The sequence below is a fragment of the Sapajus apella genome, unplaced genomic scaffold (genome assembly GCF_009761245.1).
Source record: "Sapajus apella isolate SASKATOON/1434 unplaced genomic scaffold, GSC_monkey_1.0 scaffold104, whole genome shotgun sequence".
In the NCBI taxonomy this organism is placed as follows: Eukaryota; Metazoa; Chordata; class Mammalia; order Primates; family Cebidae; genus Sapajus; species Sapajus apella.
This window is the reverse complement of record NW_022437044.1, coordinates 5,560,362-5,575,393: the sequence shown is the minus strand read 5'-3', so window position 1 is coordinate 5,575,393 and position 15,032 is coordinate 5,560,362. Positions and strand designations below refer to the sequence as shown.

Below are 15,032 nucleotides of genomic sequence, written 5' to 3'. Positions count from 1 at the left end.
GTTCTTTTATTAACATATATTTTCCAAGATCATTCAAGTTCATTGTACTATCTTACATACCCGAATCTGAATTATCTATTACTCTTTATATCATATAAGTAATTAAAAAGAATTGATTATTAACTTGATAGATGTGGCCCCTCTGCACACATTTTGAAGAATACCAAATATTCCATCTATTCTTCTCTCTGCCTTCTCCATCTTAAGACCAAAATCAAGCCTGAATAGGTTTTTCAAATTAACTGATTGAATCTGTTTTGTCAAAAGGCTTACTTACCCTTTACAACAAATGAATCCTCTGTTTTCAAAGAATTGCAAAATAATGAAAACATTTAACATTAACAGAACATTGACAAAAATTTAATCTAAATTTGATGATTCAGAATATGCTAAAGACCTTGCCTTGCCTCAAAATCCTCACAAAAAACATTTATCATTTATCAAAATATTTATCTATATATATATTCAGAATTGCTAGTAATTGTTCTATTCACCTCTCAAATAAATTTATTTGGCACCATATCAAATGGCAAGATAAAATTTTTGTATCTAAAGTAATCACTAGGAAAAATTGATCCGGTCACATTTGTGGATTCATTCTTAATGATTTGCTTATGTCAAGTTTTTGACAGAGGCATGACTAGACAGATTAAAAGAATGAAGCTGGGCAAACTACTGATTTGTAAGTAGCAGGGCTGACCTTCTTGTCTGATCTCTTTATAGATTAATGGAAACACAACTGTTTGAAAATGAATATACATACCATGAATATTCATAATCCCCATGTAATTACAAAAACTGCATTGATGAATTTTCTCCACTATGCTTTACATTACACAAATTTTGAAAGATTGGAGTGATGGCTTACTCAAAATTTGAAATACATTAATGTCATTTTATTTTACTCTTTAAGAAATGACTTAATATCTCTAACAAAGTGATTTTAAAACGCACCTTAATTAGATGGTAGTTTTGAACTCCGTTTATTCCTACGTCAGGATCAATGGCCGCTGGGAGAGTATATCTAGAGTTTATAGCCGAGTTCTCTGGAATTGATATGTTGATAACCGTTGCTGGGAACAATGGTGCATTATCATTTATGTCTTCTATCAGAAAACGTATCTTAATCAGTCTAAATATTTCATCCGGCAATATGGCAACCTCCACTTCATAAAAGCATTGAGTATCCGTTGAGATACCAGCACATAATTTCTCTCGATCAACGCGAGCGCCAGTAGTGAAGATCTCACCAGTACCCTCTTCAATTCGAATCAGTGGCACCTCTCCGGTCTTGTAGACTAGCTTGAACTGCATAGGAGATTTCAAGGACTTGTTTGGAATCAGGGACAAATTAAGGTCTTTCACCAAGTCGCCTATGAGGACGTTTTCTGGCATTTCTTCTCGGATGATGTAGTTCTTCTCCTGGGCGCCAGACTGGAACACGACGCATGCTAGCAGGACCGCAAATATATACGTCCCGGACAACAAGTCCATAACAGGCACACCTTAACAGTTCTTTGTGTTTACCCACAGAGAACTGACAAAGAGAAGAGGAGAGAGGAGAGAGAGAAGAGGAAGAAGAAATTATTAAGATGTCAACCATAAACATGCATGTTAACTAAAGCTATTTTAAATCAAAATCACTAAATGAGATGTTAGCATAATTGACGCTGTTAATTAGTGATAAATTTGTTTGAATCAAATATGAATTTGTACATTAGGAATAAAGATAAATGAAATAGCATGCCTACAGTATAAAAATGAGAGAGTACCTATAAAAGTGTCCACCATTGATAAAATATAAAAAGATAATGCATTAATATGACAAGATAGTTAAAGGTTTAATACAAATAATTAAAACTATTTAATTCAATAGGTAAGGAAATATAAATGGGTATTTCTTACAAATCACAAGATAGAATCGTTATTCTTTGTTATAATATGGGTTTCAAATACAATTATTCTATTGGCAATGATTATTTTTATACAATAGTCCATTTCTTCAGTTCTGGACATCAAAGTGAAAAAAAATTGATCTGGACAAAAACAGACAAAGAATCATAAAGGAGGGACTAAGAAAGTTTGATTTGAAAAAGAGAAGTGCTTTGGGAGAGGAGAGGAGTTGATGTGACAAATGCCTAAACATGGGAACAAATATCATAGGGATTAGAGGTTTTTTCTGTGGATGAGAAAAACAAGAATAGCTATTAACATAAAGTACAGGTAAGCGACTTTCAGATTAACATAACTGCTCATTAAAAGATTCTGAAACATAAAAGGTTACAGGATATTTCAGGAGTGTGCTCCATGTTTTTGGAGGTGCTGGACCACCACATTAGATCTAATATATTTACTTTAGTTATATAGATTTGGTAGATGACATCCAAACATTCACTTCGAGAGTTAGACTAGAAGACACCCCAACCGTGAAAACTTATGTTTATAGAATGCAGAAGGTAGTTCATATAAAAATGGGTTTCACGTCTACAGACTAACAGGAATTATACAACTTCAAGGAACAGCTTGATATAGGACTTGAAAATAAGAAAGGCATTTAAAAACAGTATGAGTTGAAAGCGAGTCAAAAAATCAATCTTTCTTGACTTCTCCCCATTATTATTTTTCACTCACTGAAAGCTTTACAATTATTTCAGTTCTTGAACTCTTCTGATAAAATTCAATGAGAAATTTTGATTTCCTCAAAATCTGCAAAATTTTTCTTCGGTTTCCTTTCCTAATTCTCAATTCTTACCCTGATTTTTTAAATATATTCTCAAGTTTATATATTAAGTATCTTTTTATCTCTAGTATAATTAAACATTCTAATGTGCTGCTTCTGGATATTATTTGTAGATGATATATAAACAGAATTAAATTTGTATCACACTGAGCTAAAGCCTATCAGATGTTATGCTTTTTTTTTTTTTTTTTTTTTTTTTTGAGATGGAGTCTTGCTCTGTCACCCAGGCTGGAGTGCAATGGCACGCTCTTGGCTCACCGCAACCTCCGCCAACGGGTTCAAGCAATTCTCCTCCCTCAGCCTCCCAAGTAGCTGGGATTACAGGTGCGTGTCATCATGCCTGGCTAATTTTTGTATTTATTAAATTAGAGATGGGGTTTCACCATGTTGGTCAGGCTGGTCTCGAATCCCTGACCTCATGATCCACCCGTCTCAGCCTCCCAAAGTGCTGTGATTACAGGCATGAGCCACCACGCCCGGCAATATTGTACTTTTATAATTAAATGAGGTTTAATGCAGCTATTAAGGCATTTAGCAGTTTTAAAAACTCCGTGGCCAAATGGTTATTTAAAATTCCATTCCAGAAATGTATTAATGCACATAGGTATCCAATTAAGGAATTTCTCAATATTTATTGGTAATAGATAACATCAACAAGTTTTAGTAATCATTCTAAAAACCAGAGGACTAAAGAATATAAATAACTTTGTTATGGATATTGTGCTCTGATTATGCCAAACAACAAGTTATATGAAATAACCATCTCATTGCATAGCTGCACACCTGCATTTTTAAAAATATGCATATGCTGCCTGGCAGAGTGGCTCACGCCTGTAATCCCAGCACATTGGGAGGCAGAGGCGGGCAGATCACGAGGTCCAGAGAGCAAGACCATACTAGCCAACATGGTGAAATCGAGTCTCTACTAAAAATAAAAAAAATTAGCTGGGCATGCTGGTGTGAGCTTGTAGTCCCAGCTACTTGTGAGGCTGAGGCAGGAGAATCACTTGAATCCAAGAGGCAGAGGTTGCAGTGAGCTGAGATTATGCCATTTCACTCCAGCCTGATGACAGTCAGACTCCATCTCAAAAATAAATAAATAAATAAAAATGTGCCTATGCCAATGTTGGAAGATACAAAATGGGAAAAAAAGGAATCTTCCTATTTACAGTCAATAATCAGATTAATGCATTTGTTTCAACAATTGAGATGGTTTAGGTTATGAGTAGACCTTAAACATCTCATCTGATACATTTTTTATCACAAAACTTAAAAAATATATATTATGAACCCAACCACTTTCCTGTGGTGAGCAGTTGGTATCATATATAAAATATGTTATGATAGCAAGTAATGCTAGAGCTGAAGACATTCTTTATCCTAGTAAACAACACAGAAAGACTGTTGCCTGTCATATAGTATTTTTAGTAACATCTGTACAATGATGTGCATTGGCATTACATAATATAGAAACTTGCTCAAAATTCAGTCTTGTGAATTATTGGTTTTATGCTCTGTTATGTATGTAAGAATAAAAATACCCCATTGATACTACCAGCTAATAGGTACACATATATGTGTTCTATATGCTGTGAATCTAGTATATCTAAGAAGTTTTGGATGTTAAGTGATTTTATAAATATCATGCACACATAGGCAGAAATAAAAATGGGGCAGTGACAATTGGAATTAAAACTATAACTTTATCCTTATCTTACCCTTATTATTACACATTAGTACAACCGGCAGAAGAATACTATAGACAGTTTTTTAAAATATTGCAGGATATTCTCTCTTATAAGTGCAAGTTAAAGGTTGAGAACTCATGGACATATACAAGGGAAGAACACACACTGGGGCCTATTGGAAGTTGGAAGATGGGAGGAGGGAGAGTATCAGGAAAGGTAACTAATGGGTACTAGGATTAATACTTGGGTGATGAAATCTGTATAACAAACCCCCATGACACAAGTTTACTTATATAAATCTGCACATGTACCACTGAACTCAGAATAAAAGTTAAAATAAAAAAATAAAACAACCTTGCATTCCTGGGATAACCCTCCCCCCCAAAAAAAGAAAAACAAAATAAAGAAATAAAAGCAGTGGTTTTAAACAATGAGGTGGGTGTTGAACAATGAGAACACTTGGACACAGGGAGGGGAACAACACACACTGGGGTCTGTTGGGGGGAAATAGGGGAGAAACAGTGGGGGGTAGGGAGTTGGGAAGAGATAGCATGGGGAGAAATGCCAGATATAGGTAAAGGGGAGGAAGGCAGCAAATCACGCTGCCATGTGTGTACCTATGCAACAATCTTGCATGTTCTTCACATATACCCCAAAATCTAAAATGCAATAAAAAATAAAAATTAAAATTAAAAAAGTTGAAAGCAGTGCATGCATGTTGCAATATCTCTACACAACAGAAAGAATTAAGAAAGCGATCTAGTACCAAGATGTCACCCTCTCCCAATCCTTTCTAAATCTGTTCAAATCTATCTTTAATATTATCATCATATAAAACATTTTAAAATGTGTTTCATAACTGGAAATTCATTCAGTTGTTTTGAAAATGGGGGAGAAATATTGAGAAAAAAATCATTTCTGAAGCTTAAGTGAATATATATTGCCAACCTAGAAGGAATATTCACCCTCTAATTAGTAAAGAGTTTGAGATGAAATAAATTCATGGAGGTTTAGCCACTTATTCAACAAATACTTATTAAGCATTCTTATTATGTCAAGCACAGTTCTAGACAATGAAAGTACATCAGTGAACAAAACAGATAGAGTTTAAATTTGATAATATATTCTAGTATGTCTTTAATTCAGTGTTCAACTACTGTATAATGAACTAATCTCTGCTTCTACCAAGATGTGAATATGCATGTTTAAGTAAACTCAATCTCCATATTTTGATTTCAACCATCACATTTACCACTTGAAAATTTATTATTCTTAAAATTAAGAGTTTTCCTTGAAAAGGCTGAGTTTAATTTTTTGAATGACCAGTACAGAAAAATTAAGGTACTAAATATGGATATAAATAATCACTGCTTAGTCTTAATGGAAACATAGCACATTTAACTCAGATATCCAGGAAAAATATGCCTGGAGATGTAGGTTAACGTATATAAATCATGTTCTAATTTTTCTGTCTCTCATGAAAAATGCGATGAGACAACCTTAAATTTCTTTACCCTTCTCCTGCAACCCACTCCCACTATAGATTAAGGTTAGTTTGGAAATTGATAAGGGAAACTACTGAAAGAAGATATGAAGAATTAAAATTTTCGACAAAGTTCCAGTAATGCCCATGCTATTTAAGTGGTGCCCTTTATCAGCAAGACATCTTGGTTGAGTAAGCAATAGTTGTATTTAGAGGGACAGAATCATGTCAATTAGATAAAGCAAAGTAGGAAATAAAATAAGCATCTCTGAAAATTTAAAGATACATAGAGCAAAAATGGAAGTTCATTTTCTCATCTCTGAGCAATTTAGTTTTTGTTTGTTTGTTTTTTGAGATGGAGTTTCGCTCTTGTTGCCCAGGCTGCAGTGCAATGCCGTGATTTCGGCTCACCACAACCTCCACCTCCCGAGTTCAAGTGATTCTTCTGCCTCAGCCTCCCGAGTAGCTGGGATTATAGGGATGTGCCACCACGCCCAGCTAATTTTGCATTTTTTAGTAGAAATGAGATTTCTCCATGTTGGTCAGGCTGGTCTCGAACTCCTGACCTCAGGTGATCTTCAGGTCCCCTAAAGTGCTGGGATTACAGGCATGAGCCACGGCACCTGGCCCCACAATTTAGTTCTTAAAAGGTAAGTAGGTAAGGGAACTAGGCATCTACTATACGCAATTCTAGAAATTTCAAATCACACAATGTTAAAATGCTTTGCCAGAAGAATTCCAAGGCATAATATCCTTGATATTTTTGTGAATTTATTCTTCATTATAGTGCTGGTTTCATTTGTAATATATTTAAATGAATTCTATGTGAATGACTGGATTATATGCTACAATATCAGATATATGAGCGAATTGTTTATACGCTACAATTTTTGACCAATTTTTACAATAGTACACATTTAAGTATTACAAGAAAATGAGAAATATCTATATGCTGCCCATTATCATAACTCTACTTAGATCTCATCATTCTTATTATTTCAATGTCTCATGAAGCAAAAAATACACCATTTAACCACCATGATATATTGGGTAGTCACTACTATCTTCTTGTTCTCACATACAGCAAAGCTTCTTTCACAGCCTGGGTAAACAATAAGGTAGTTGTTGAGGTTGACAGGAATCTAGAACATTGCAAGAAAAGTAACACATTTGGAGAAAGGCAAACTGGAGCAACTGATAAACCTAGTATTTTCAAAGGAACTGACCACAGCAAGCCGACGGGGGCAAGAGCATTGGCTGTCCAATTTTACATATCTATTTCCCGTGTATTCTGAAACTTGAGATGTTAAAATGAAAGATTTAATAAGACACTTTAATTACATAACACTGGTTTTGTTAAATTTTATTCCATAAAGAGATCGCTTATGGTACTTATTGTATAGGTCTAATTTTTCACATTTGGGTCTAAGTTTCTCTGAGAAGTGAAATCTATCAATGCTGCTTTCTTCTCCAAACTATTTGTTGTTTACTGATTCATTCTAGCATTCCAACAACAGTTAGTGTGGTGTTCTCTAACACGGCTTCAAAATCTGATATTAATAAATGCTCAAACAACACTTATAAGACAAATTCTAAAGGTTGCTCTTCTATATTAATTTTTCTTGATTTTTGATATATGATTTAGGAAACACATGAAACATGGCTTTACAGATTAATCAAGCAACAGACACATTCTTTATTGCAAAAATATGTTTGTCTATCATTGCACAGTATTCTATTGCCTCGGGTTGAATGTAATATTGCTTGTTTCAGTATCTAATAATTATTTTACTGTATTTTGTCAATAAGTACCAGATTATCATAATAAATAAATCCTAAATTCACCAAAGTTCAAAGGATAATTTCACTTGGTATAGTATTTTAATTGCTCTATGTGATTTCAAGTCAGTTATTTCATTTAATCTATATAACGACTATGTGATATACATAAATATCTATAGGCATTGCCTTATATGTTAAATATTTTTTATCAAATAGGCATTAATTTCACCTTCTATAAATCCTGTAGATGATCACATTTTAAGACGGTAACCAAAGGTCCCTCATGTGTAAAGGAAAAGTTCTTACAAAAGAAAAGAGAAAGAAATAGAAAGTGATGAGCTTGGAATCCATTATTCATGGGTGAAATTACGGAGGTGCTACAGCATAATAAAATTAAAGAAATAAAGGGGTATGGAGAGGTGCTGTTCAATAAAAGAGGGTTCAGGCATGACAATTTTAGTCATTTGTTAACAAAATGTGGTTTCTTCACATATGTGTATATAACGTGTATGTGTGTGTGTGTATAATATATTTGTGACTTCACTGAATATTTGTTGAAAAGCCTATTTTGAGTTTTATATATAAGGATAAGTAATAATTTTATTAATCACTATTCCATGAATTAATAGAGTACAGGAAAACATGTAGTATTAGATCTATCATATTAGTGTTTAAATTATCTATGTAGAAAGACTGATTAATATTTTACTATTGATTCCTTACCTTCCCAAAGTTCAGTATTAATTGCAGTATCTGCTCAAAGCACTTTATCAGATTACTCCCCTATACACAATGCACATTCTAGCAGGACTTAATTTATTTTTTGTTTCTGTCAGCTTCTAATTTATCAAAATTACAATGCAATAAAATCAACAGTTACAAGCAAATGAAATATAGCATCAGAACTTTGGAAATGATGGTTAAAAACAAAATCCAGAGGGAGGATCCAAGATGGCCAAATAGGAACAGCTCCAGAGTGCAGTTCCCAGCAAGAACAATGCAGAGGGTGAGTGCCCACTGCATTTCCAAACAAAATTTCACTACCCACAGGCCAGGAGATTCCCAGGCCAAAAAATGCCATGAGTTTTCAGCACAGGGGTTTCAACTGGTGCCAGGTTGGTGCACAGAAACTCACACAAATCTGGGCAGCCATTTCAACTGGTGCCTGGAACGCCTGGGAGACAGAGCCACCCATACAACTGAAAGGAAGAGGGCAGACACAGGGGGCCAGGCGATCTGGCTCGGCAGGTACCACCCTCACAAAACAAGCAATCTGAAAAGCTCTGGATTGAGAGTTTCACAGCAAGCGCAGCTGGACCCAGGACCATCCAGCTCAGTGGGGGGAAGGGTGACCACCACTTCCCAGGCAGTCTGCCACTACCGAGGCAGTTCAAACAGCAGCTGGGCAGAGCCTGTGGCAGCTCAGCAACACCTCTGCTGGCAGACCATGACTAGACTACTCCGTGCAGGGAAGGGCATCTATGAAAAAAGGCAGCAGCATGATAGGAACTTATAAATAAGGCCGACCTTCCTAGGACAGAACACCTGGGAAAAGATGGACATTACGAGTTCCACTGCAGCAGACTTAAAAGTACCTGCCCAGCAGCTCTGTATGGAACAATGGAGCTCCCAGCACAGCACTTGAGCTCCTATAAGGGACAGACTGGCTCCTCAAGCAGCTCCCTAACCCCCGCATACCCAATGAGACACCTCATAAAGGAGAGATCAGGCTGACATCTGGCAGGTACACTTCTGGGACAAAGATAACAGAAGAAGAAACCAGCAGCAACCCCTACAGTTCTGCAGCCCTCATGGGTGATCCCCAGGTAAGCAGGGCCTAGAGTGGACCTCCAGCAGTACTGCAGCAGAAGGGCCTGACTCTTAGAAAGAAAACGAAGAAACAGAAAGAAATAACTTCATCATTAACAAGAAGGATGTCCACTTAGAGACCGCATCTGAAAGTTACCAACAAAAAAGTCCACAGGTAAATAATTTGGTTAAATAAAGCCACTAAGATGGGGAAAAACCAGTGCAAAAAGGATGAAAACACCAAAAACCAGAACATCTCTCCTCCAAAGGATCACAACTCCTCACCAGCTAGGTATCAAAGATGGACGGAGAATGAATCTGATGAATTGACAGAAACAGGCTTCAAAAGGTGGGTAATAACAAACTCTTCAGAGCTAAAAGAAGATGTGCAAACCCAATGCAAAGAAACTAAGAACGTCGAAAAAAGTTTAGATGAGAAAGAGATGCTAACTAGAATAAACAGCTTAGAGAAGAATACAAACGACTTGATGGAGCTGAAAAACACAGCACTATAACTTTGCGAAGCATACACAAGTTTCAATCGCTGAATCGACCAAGCAGAAGAAAGGATATCAGAGATTGAAGATTAACTCAACGAAATAAAATAAGAAGGCAAGAATAGAGAAAAAAGAGTGAAAAGAAATGAACAAAGCCTCCAAGAAATATGGGATTATGTGAAAAAACCCAATCTACGTTTGATAGGTATACCTGAATGTGACGGAAAGAATGAATCCAAGCTGGAAATCACTCTTCAGGATATTATCCAGGAGAACTTCCCTAACCTAGCAAGGTAGACCACCATTCAAGTCCAGGAAATACAGAGAACACCACAAAGATATTCCTCAAGAAGAGCAACCGCAAGGCACATAATCATCAGATTCACCAGGGTTGAAATGAAGGAAACAATGCTAACGGCAGCCAGAGAGAAAGGTCAGGTTACCTACAAAGGGAAGCCCATCAGACTTATAGCAGATCTCTTGGCAGAAACCCTACAGGCCAGAAGAGAGTGGGGGCCAATATTCAATATCCTTAAAGGAAAGAACTTTTTTCGTAGAATTTCATATCCAGCCAAACGAAGCTTCATAAGCAAAGGAGAAAGAAAATCCTTTATGGACAAGCAATTGCTGAGAGATTTCGTCACCACCAGGCCTGCCTTACAAGAGCTCCTGAAAGAAGCACTAAACAAGGAAAGGAACAACCAGTACCAGCCACTCCAAAAATGTACCAAATGGTAAAGACCATCGACATAATGAAAAAAAAAAAAAAATGTGCTAACAAATGGGCAAAACATCCAGCTAGCATCAGAATGGCAGGATCAAATTCACACATAACAATATTAACCTCAAATGTAAATGGGCTAAATACCCCAGTCAAAAGACACAGACTAGCAAACTGGATAAAAACTCAAGACCCATCGGTGTGCTGTATTCAGGAAAGCCATCTTACGTGCAAGGACACACAAAGGCTGAAAATAAAGGGAAGGAGGAAGATTTATCAAGCAAATGGAGAGCAAAAACAAAAAAGCAGGAGTTGCAATCCTAGTCTCTGATAAAATAGACTTTAAACAAAGATCAAAAGAGACAAAGAAGGGCATTACAAAATAGTAAAAGTATCAATGCATCAAGAATAGCTAACCATCCTAAATATATACACACCCAATACAGGAGTGCCCAGGTACATAAAGTAAGTCCTTAATAACCTACAAAGAGACTTCGATTCCTATACAATAATAGTGGGAGACTTTAACACTCCACTGTCAATATTAGACAGATCAACGAGACAGAAAATTAACAAGGATATCCAGGACTGGATATCCTTGAACTCAGACCTGGACGAAGTGGACATAATAGACATATACATAAATCTCCACTCCAAATCCACAGAATTTACATTCTTCTCAGCACTGCATTGCACCTACTCTAAAACTGACCACATAATTGGAAGTAAATCACTCCTCAGCAAATGCAAAAGACCGAAATCATAATAAACAGTCTCTCAGACCACAGGTCAATTAAATTAGAACTCAGAATTAAGAAACTAACACAGAACTGCACAGCTTCATGGAAACTGAACAATTGGCTCCTGAATGTCGACTGCATAAACAATGAAATGAAGGCAGAAATAAAGATGTTCTCTGAAACCAATAAGAATGAAGACACAACATACCAGAATCTCTTGCACACATTTAAAGCAGTGTCTAAAGGGAAATTTATAGCAATAAATGCCCACATGAGAAGCAAGGAAAGATCTAAAATCGACAATCTATCGTCAAAATTGAAAGAGCTAGAGGAGCAAGATTAAAAAAATTCAAAAGCTAGCAGAAGACACGAAATAACTAAGATCAGAGCAGATCTGAAGGAGACAGAGACACAAAAAAACCCTTTAAAAAATCAATAAATCCAGGAGCTGGTTTTTAGAAAAGATCAATGAAATAGTTAGACTGCTAGCCATATTAATAAAAAAGAAATAGAGAAGAATCAAATAGACACAATAAAAACGATAAAGGTGATATCACCACTGATTCCACAGAAATACAAACTACAATCAGAGATTACTACAAACAACTCTATGCACATAAACCAGTAAACCTGGAAGAAATGGATAAATTCCTGGACACTTGTATCCTCCCAAGCCTAAACCAGGAAAAAGTTGAAACCCTGAATAGACCAATAACAAGTGCTGAAGTTGAGGCAGCAATTAATAGCCTACCAACCAAAAAAAGTCCAGGTCCAGACAGGTTCACAGCTGAATTCTACCAGACATAAAAAGAGGAGCTTATACCATTCCTTCTGAAACTATTCCAAACAATCCAAAAAGAGGGAATCCTTCCCAAACCATTATATAAGGCCAACATCATTCTGATATCAAAACCCAGCAGAGACTCAAAAAAAAGAGAAAACTTTAGGCCAATATCCATGATTAACATAGATGCAAAAATCTTCAATAAAATACTGGCAAATCGATTGCAACAGCACGTCCAAAAGCTTATCCAGCACAATCAAGTAGGCTTCATTCCAGGGTTGCAAGTCTGGTTCAACATAAGCAAGTCTATAAATGTAATCCAGCACATAAACAGAACAAAAGACAAAAACCACAAGATTATCTCAATAGATGCAGAGAAGGCCTTCAACAAAATTCAACAGCCCTTTATGCTAAAAACTCTCAATAAACCAGATATCAATAGAACATAACTCAAAACAATAAAAGCCATTTACAACAAACCTACAGGCAATATCATACTGAATGGGAAAAACGGGAAGCATTCCCTTTGAAAACCAGCGCTAGACAAGGATGCCCTCTCTCACCATTCCTGTTCAATATAGTATTAGAAGTTCTAGCCAGAGCAATTAGGCAAGAAAAAAAAATAAAGTGTGCTCAATTAGGAAAAGAAGTCAAATTGTCTCTATTTGCAGACAACATGATTGTATATTTAGAAGACACTATCATCTCAGCCCCAAATCTCCTTAAACTAACAAGCAACTTCAGTAAAGTCTTAGGATACATAATCAATGCGCAGAAATCACAAGCATTTCTATACACCAATAACAGTCAGAGGGCCAAATCATGAGCAAAGTCCCATTCATAATTGCTACAAGGAGAATAAAATACCTAGGAATACAACTAACAAAGATGTAAAGGACCTCTTCAAGGAGAACTACAAACCACTGCTCAAGAAAATAAGAGAGGACACAAACAAATGGAGAAACATTCCATGCTCACGTTTAGGAAGAATCAATATTGTGAAAATGGCCATAATGCCCAAAGTAATTTATAGATTCAACACTATCCCCATCAAGCAACCAATGACCTTCTTCACAGAACTGGAAAAAAACATCTTAAACTTCATATGGAAGCAAAAGAGAGTCTGCATAGCCCAGACAATCCTAAGCAAAAATAACAAAGCTGAAAGCATCACGCTACCTGATTTCAATCTATACTACAAGGCTACAGTAATCAGAACAGCATGGTACTGGTACCAAAACAGAGATATAGACCAATGGAACCGAACAAAGGCCCTAGATGCAATGCCACATATCTACAACCATCTGATCTTTGACAAACCTGACAAAAACAAGCAATGGGGAAAGGATTCCCTGTTTAATAAATGGTGTTGGGAAAACTGACTAGCCATGTGCAGAAAGCAGAAACTGGACCCCTTCCTGACACCTTACATTAAAATTAACTCCAGATGGATTAAAGACTTAAACATAAGACCTAACACCATAACAACCCTAGAAGAAAACCTAGGCAAAACCATTCAGGACATAGGCATAGGCAAGGACTTCATGACTAAAACATCAAAAGCATTGGCAACAAAAGCCAAAATAGTCAAATGGGACCTAATTAACCTCCAGAGCTTCTGTACAGCAAAAGAAGCAATCATTAGAGTGAACTGGCAAGCAACAGAATGGGAAAATTTTTCTGCAATCTACCCATCTGACAAAGGGCTAATATCCAGAATCTATAAAGAACTAAAACAGATTTACAAGTAAAAAACAAACCTATCCAAAAGTGGGTGAAGGATATGAGCAGACACTTTTCAAAAGAAGACATATATTAGGCCAACAAACATGAAAAAATGTTCATCATCACTCATTATTAGAGAAACACAAATCAAAACCACACTGAGATACCATCTCAACCCAGTTAGAATGGCAATCATTAAAAAATCTGGAGACAACAGATGCTGGAGAGGATGTGGAGAAAAAGGAACATTTTTACACTGTTGGTGGGAGTGTAAACTAGTTCAATCATTGTGGAAAACAGTGTGGCAATTCCTCAAGGACCTAGAAATAGAAATTCCATTTGACCCAGCAATCCCATTACTGGGTATATGCCCAAAGGATTATAAATCATTCTATTATAAAGACACATGCACACGTATGTTCATAGCAGCACTGTTTACAATAGCAAAGACCTGGAACTAACCCAAATGCCCATTGACGATAGACTGGACAAAGAAAATGCGGCACATATACACCATGGAATACTATGCACCCATAAAAAATGATGAGTTTGGGTCCTTTGCAGGGACATGGATGAATCCGGAAACCATCATTCTCAGCAAACTGACACAAGAACAGAAAATCAAACGGCGCATGTTCTCACTCATAGCGGGGTGATGAACAATGAGGACACACGGACACAGGGAGTGGAGCATCACATACTGGGGTCTGTTTGGGGTGGCCAAGAGAGGGACAACAGGGGGTGGGGAGGTCAGGGAGGGATAACATTGGGAGATATGCCAGATATAGGTGATGGGGGGATGGAGGCAGCAAAACACATTGCTATGTGTGTACCTATGCAACAATCCTGCATGATCTGCACATGCATCCCTGAACCTAAAGTACAACTAAAAAAATACGATTTGGCAGTCTGTAAAGCACATCAAGGTAAGATACTAGTTATCAGAAAATGAATTATATCCATCAATCTATTGTTCCAAGAAACAGGGAAATGAGTTTCATCGTTAATAGTTCCATTCATTCACCGTGTGAGACAATGAAGCTCTTCCTATTAAGACAACTTT

General features: G+C 36.6%; 1 protein-coding gene across 2 annotated transcripts in view; it reads right to left on the bottom strand.

Annotated features, from left to right (window-relative positions):
• PCDH11X (protocadherin 11 X-linked) overlaps nucleotides 1-15,032 on the bottom strand; it is an 807,063-nt gene that overhangs the window by 748,757 nt on the left and 43,274 nt on the right. For both annotated transcript variants that reach the window (XM_032258722.1, XM_032258723.1), the window contains exon 2: nucleotides 955-1,537. In XM_032258722.1, coding sequence (XP_032114613.1) covers nucleotides 955-1,494 — 540 coding nt within the window. In that variant the 5' untranslated portion in view covers nucleotides 1,495-1,537. The remainder of the gene's footprint in view (nucleotides 1-954; nucleotides 1,538-15,032) is intronic.